This window comes from Ricinus communis, chromosome 9 (genome assembly GCF_019578655.1).
Source record: "Ricinus communis isolate WT05 ecotype wild-type chromosome 9, ASM1957865v1, whole genome shotgun sequence".
NCBI classification, from domain to species: domain Eukaryota; kingdom Viridiplantae; phylum Streptophyta; class Magnoliopsida; order Malpighiales; family Euphorbiaceae; genus Ricinus; species Ricinus communis.
Window position 1 is genome coordinate 3051015 of NC_063264.1, and position 6143 is coordinate 3057157.

Sequence of the window (6143 nt, forward strand, 5' to 3'; positions counted from 1 at the left end):
TTGACACAGGCCCGGTATTTTGGCTTAATGGTGAACGAGCAATGATCACCACATGGTTACAAGTAAACTAGAATAACTTCTTTTCCTTTTCTTAAGAAAAGTCAGGATTTGGGTTGTCGGAAAAATGTGGGTGAGAAGAACAAATAAAGCCTGTCTACCATTGTCGTCCACAGTGATCTAATAATGGTTACATTTTTAAGTTTTTCCATACACCTTTTGGTTTTATTTTTTAAAAATTTTCTTTTGATTTTCCTTTTTAAATTTTAGTTATCTGCTTCTGTAAAATTAGCTTCTGAAAATCGCTAGCAAGTCTAACTTCTTTCGGAAGTTCAAGAGAAAAGAAAAGGATTCAAAAATAAAACTTCTTATAAATAATTTTGAAATGCAAAACAAAAATAAAATATATTTAGAAAAGAATCATAATCTCTGCTCTAGAAAGCTATGCCAATTAGGGCTAAAACGTGTGGAAAGAGAAGCAACAGGAATATCCTCTTTCTCCACAAAGATCACAGTGCCACAAAAATCATAACTTCAAAATGATAGATTGGGAAACGCACCCAGCCTCTAGAATAAGGATAATAAAAAAGCCCACACTGATGCTGAGCGACAACCAATGCGGGAAAACAATATGAAGAAATAGAAGAGAGATAAAAGCAAAAGAAATAAATAATGCAAAGAAACGAAAAATCGCACCATATTAGTTCCACGGATCATCCCAGCCACTAGGTCCCTCTCTTTTAACAAAATCCATTATTGCCTGCACTGCTTCGCCCACCCTATTAGAGACGGAGTGATTCCCATGTTCAATTTCAACTTTCTCCGCACCACCCATTGCTCTGCACAATCTGGAAGAAGTACATGGAACAAACGCAATCAAATGATTAAGTGACAACACATGCCTCTCCTTCTCACACCCAGTCGCACAAAGACACGTGCATAAAATGGAGAGCAAGACCCCAATAGAAGTTTTGTATATATGCAGTTTATAAGCAATGTGATAAGGTTTGATGGAAAAAACATCCAAGCGAAGATTTTCAATTTTCAATTTTCAATTTTCACCTTTCAACCAATGCTTTCTTGTCAACATACTCTGGAATGTACTCATCAGCCATGGAAAAGATAACCTGCAAATAGATATGAAAATCGTAGCTGTTAACAAAGCACAAAACAAGAAAATGGAATCCTTGTAGAATCAGTATTGAGGCAATAAAACAATATGCCCGTTGCTTGAGACAGAGCCACTAGAGCTTAACATGTTGGCTGCAGTTTGTATTAATATCCATGTAGAATTTTCTTCTTCGATATTTTTCCTTCAATGTGAATTCCTACAGTAAATTTGATGAAGTTATCATGTCACTGACACAAGTGACCTAGTTCCTCAGTCTAAGCTGCAAATGTGTTCCATGGAATCCCTTCCCATAACATGCATTATGAACATTTGAAACAATAAACAAGAATATCGCAGCAAGAATATCTGTATTCTTTACCTGGCAAGGTGTGTTGCACATGTGCCCAAGTCTCATTCTCAGTTGGTCATCAGTAAGATCAGAACTGAACATGTCATCATCCCCCATATAGGCACAAAGGGAGTGATACCTGCAAAAAGAGTGTTTATTAACATTAAAAAATAAAAACATATCCCAGTTCTCAACCATGCAAATTTCTGATACATTAAAGATAAAATAATGACACTATAGATAATATCTCGTGTTTGGAAGTAGAAGTACATGAAATAAAAGCAGCCTAAATTTTTTAGGTTTACAAGTCTGCCTATATTTTAGGGATGAGCATCTAAAATAAAAATACAAGTCCAAGCACTGAACTTAACTATTTTCCCTCCTCTTCTTGTAATTTTAAAGTATCAAAAATAAGAGTATCAGGTCCATGTCTGAGCAAAAAATTTCTTAGCATAAGAGAGGTGTTGAAACAACTATGCTGCCTGACAAAAAGAATCGTGGACCGAAGGAACTAAAGTCATAAATTTTTATTATATAATGGGAGCAACTAGTTTAGTCTAGACCTACAACAACATGGATTCAACACACCCAGTGAGCCAAAGGAAATAATGTTTAACATAAGATTACTAAATTGTTGATTATATCTTGATAAATTGCCCACCTACTAGCAGTAATTGGGGAAGATGGATCTGCTTCCCTAGGCATCAATTCTGATCCTCGACCTTCTGCTATCATAGTTGAAGCCAAGTCAATCATAGCAGCTGTTTTAGGAAGAGTTGCATTGTATTCCCGATCACTAACTGGAGCCTGAATGTTCCAATTAGAATTATGACCACAGCTGCAAAGCGAATATTACAGCATCTAGGCAAGTGCAGTAAATGAAATGTTGCTACAAACAAGGAAGGTTTTATATTACAAGGCATTCTCAACCTTTAGACATGACCAAGCATATCACTTATAACAAATGGTTGTATACCACCATTTATTAACAAATAGTGCACCCATCCTAGACTCATACAACTTCTATGTGAACATCTGAGTGGTATCATCTGCTCAAACTGAAGTATGCACTAAGGAAAAACAGACCAAAATATCCCTGTGGAATCACCAATAAAACAAGTAGAAAAGCATCTAACATTATGTTATAAAATGTCATCATGATTTCCAACTATACGATGGCTAACCAATTATTTGATGTAAACTAGGAGGACCGACCCAGCATACCTTGATTTAATATTTTCCAAAAGTTATTCCTTCACAAAGATACATATAAGATGTCACATTCAAAGACACAAGAAGTTGCAGGTTGCATTTAGGAAAGTTACTGATGTTAAAATTCTACACTGAAAATAGTTAAACACATATAAATTATTACCTGCAAAATGGCAGCACGAACTGCTCGGGAGCACGCAGCATTGGTACGCATATAATGCACAATATCCTAGATTCATGTGGCAACAACAGCATTTTAATTTTGTATCTGTAGGAAAATTAAACCTGATTTATGAAGTTAGACTTCATACCTAATACAAATACAAAGTCCCATCAAAACTCACCTGACAACCAGTGCTGTGCCCAAGTAGGACCACACCCTCAGAATTTTCTTTATTGATCAAATAACTTATGAGCTGATCAATCTCCATGGCATCCTTCAAGATAAAAAGGTGCAATAGAATTTTTTTTAAAGTTTGAGAGACAAGATTTATAATTGAAAACTACGACAAGAAGTTTTTACAATAACAGTAATTATGAACAATGTAAGGAAACAAATTTAAGTTTGCTTTCTCCATTTTGTGATAAACCAAGGCTTAGTGAGCTTAGAGATTTATGGTTAGAGCAGAAGGTGTCAAAGTTTGGAAGTACAATTTACAAGCTGAATGATGTATATTTTGTTAATGAAAAAATTGGCTATTTAATGGTCCAGAATCACAAGATTGGGTTGTTAAATATTTTTAAAATAAATTTTAACTTCTAAAGCATTTTAGGGTTATTGCTGGTGAGTAGTGCACTAAAACTTGGGGCTAGGATGTCCAAGTTTTAATCTAACAAGGTTGGTGCAAACAGTTACTCAGGTCGGTAAAGAGCATATCATCAGAAGAAAAGTAGAAAGGAAAAATAAGTAGGAGTTTAGGATTATTATTGGTGAGTGATGAACTAAAATTTAGGACTAGGATTTCAAAAGAAAGCCTCGGGGACACGATGTTAAACGTTAAGTTTGGGTTGGTATGAAGAGTTTCTCAGATTAGTAAAAGACAAATCTTCAGGAAAAAAGAAAAAGAAGAAAGGGAGAAGAGTGGATAAGTCAGAGCACTCAAATATCAAGAGAAATAGTTACTGATTACTGAAATAAGAAATTATGACAAAAGTCGAATGATATAGCTAAAGGAAAAAAAAAATTCTCAAACTTCTTTTCTTTATATTTTGGGTATTACAGGACTCCTAATTTCATGTACTGTTCTTGCCACATTATTTTATTTTCAATTAAATTAACAATGCACTAAGTTGCTAAATGCAACAGTTTAAAGATATTAACACATCAATGCAACACATGAGTTATGTGCTATCATATTCATATCTGTCTGCAGTCATCATAACCAGGTTCATTGGAACCTCCACACTACGCCTGTCCTTATGTATTGGTCTCTTGACTTGTTTTAATTACAATCATTGCTGACAACAACCAATTAACCATAATTCATGCATAAGTGTATTCCTGCATTAGTTTCTTGAATAAGCTGCACGGATGTAATCAGAAACCTGTTACATCTGCTTGTTTCTCCCACTCGAAAATTTAATTTTTGCTCAACGGTTTTAGAAACTCACATTTTCCGTCAATAAATTTTGAAAAATGTAAGTTTCAAGAATGATTCGGCGACACAAACAGGGTCATAAAAGAAAATAACAAGTACCCAACAATATTAAAACCGTTTCACCACATAGCACAAATACTTAGACAGGAAGAGCACGTTACTTGCTGCAAGCTGGAAGTTCCATATCCGCTATATGATGATGACATAAGTAGTTGAACAAGTGACCATTTCTCCTTATCCAGAGCAATTGCCAAAGGTTCTAAGTATCTGAATATCAAAATAAGAATAAAGGATGAGGTTAAGAACTATAGGTTTTTATGAATATTTTCTGGCACTAGTGACATAATTTTGCAAGAAGAAAATTACACTAAATTAAAACTTGAATCTATAATGTATTCAAAAAAATAGCAAACTAACAGTATAAGAATGTATGTATAAACAAGTTGCAGCTAGAATAAAGGAGTCTAGTGAACAAAAATAAGAAGAAAAAAAAAAACGAAACAGAATATTTTACATACTCGGTAGCTAGGAATCCATCAGTTAATCCACCAATAAAAACCACTTGTTGTTTATGTTCACCTGTTTTAAATGCAACCTGCAGGCAGCAAGCAAGCAACCAAATATTCAATCAATAAATCAATTTAACCTTAAAAAGAATTTAAAATTAAAATAGAATTAAGAAATGACCTGAATAGCCTTAGGTCCGTACTTGAAGAGAACGCCACGGAACTGGTTTTTAGCCTTGATTGGACCGAGGTTATCAGAACTGGACGAATTAGCAGCCATTTTGAGACTGCTAGATCGGTCAGAGCGGCCGCGAACAATGCCGGAGAACCACGAAGTCGCTGAAGAACTCGAAGAAGCAGAAGCAGAAGAAGAAGCGGATGGAGAGGAAGAGGATGAGAGAGTGGAAGAAGATAGAGAGAGATTCATTTATCAAATTGTAATTGTTAGTATTATAAGTCAGAGAATTTTGCTAACTGTTGCTTTTGTTTTGTTTATCGTTTGGAGATCTGAACTTTCAATTCTATTATGCTAGATTAGAGATTATGCTTTGGATTTGTAGTTTTCGAAGTGTAATTGTCACTTGTAATTGTAAAGAAGAAAGGCAGAGGAAGAAGACGAATAAAAGAAACTTCTTTATAATTATTTTCTTAATTGCGAAAACCCTCCCTCGGATTTTTTCTTAATTACGCAATGTCGTCCATGTACTTTTGAAAATAATATTTTTATCCCAACTCGAAAATCCTTTGATATGTCTACTGAGAAATATAAATAATAATAAAAAGAAAAAAATATATGTTAATATAATATATTCATCTTATAGTTTTACCCCTAATTTCTTGCTTTTATACAGTAAATCCGTTCCTAACATTTTGTAGTCTAAAATACTTTAGACACTAATAATAATAATATTTTAATATATTAATTAATATTAACTATGCTCCAACCTCAGATTGTTGGTGAAGAACATTATAAAACTGCACAAAGAGTACGTTTCAGAAAATTTTAAGATATTATAGCTATTATTGAGTTAGAGTACGTTACAGAAAACTCTCGTTTAACTGTAGCAAGAGCACGAAAAATTGAGCGTTTCCTGTCACAATCCTTTTTCGTAGCAGAAATATTTGCGAATTTCCCTGGAAAATACGTCGGTTTAGCGGAAACTATTAGAGGATTTAAATTAATAATTTCCAGAGAATTAGATAGTCTACCTGAGCAGGTCTTTTATTTGGTAGGTAATATTAATGAATCTACTGTAAAGGCTACAAATTTAAAAATGGAGAACAACTTGAAGAAATGACTTTAAATCTTTGTGTACTGACCTCAAATCGAATTGTTTGGGATTCATAAATGAAATAAATTTATTAGTCTC

The 6143-nt window shown here is 33.9% G+C and overlaps 1 protein-coding gene across 1 annotated transcript; it reads right to left on the bottom strand.

Moving 5' to 3' along the window:
• Positions 1 to 383: 383 nt before the first annotated feature.
• Positions 384 to 5393, bottom strand: LOC8280937 (UPF0613 protein PB24D3.06c). Its single transcript, XM_002517106.4, has 9 exons — positions 4955 to 5393; positions 4786 to 4862; positions 4429 to 4534; positions 3014 to 3106; positions 2833 to 2898; positions 2119 to 2264; positions 1488 to 1596; positions 1060 to 1124; positions 384 to 845 (listed from the first exon to the last, which is right to left on the bottom strand). The coding sequence occupies exons 1-9, from the start codon at positions 5198 to 5200 to the stop codon at positions 698 to 700; spliced, it is 1056 nt and encodes a 351-aa protein (XP_002517152.1). The 5' UTR covers positions 5201 to 5393; the 3' UTR covers positions 384 to 697.
• Positions 5394 to 6143: the final 750 nt, after the last annotated feature.

Excerpts from the sequence above, each read along its gene's own strand:
- LOC8280937 (XM_002517106.4), bottom strand. The coding sequence starts at position 5,200 with ATGAATCTCTCTCTATCTTCTTCCACTCTCTCATCCTCTTCCTCTCCA. Across the intron at positions 3,107-4,428 it reads GAACTTCCAGCTTGCAGCAA|GATGCCATGGAGATTGATCA; the intron begins GTAACGTGCTCT and ends TTTATCTTGAAG. Across the intron at positions 1,125-1,487 it reads TGTGCAACACACCTTGCCAG|GTTATCTTTTCCATGGCTGA; the intron begins GTAAAGAATACA and ends ATCTATTTGCAG.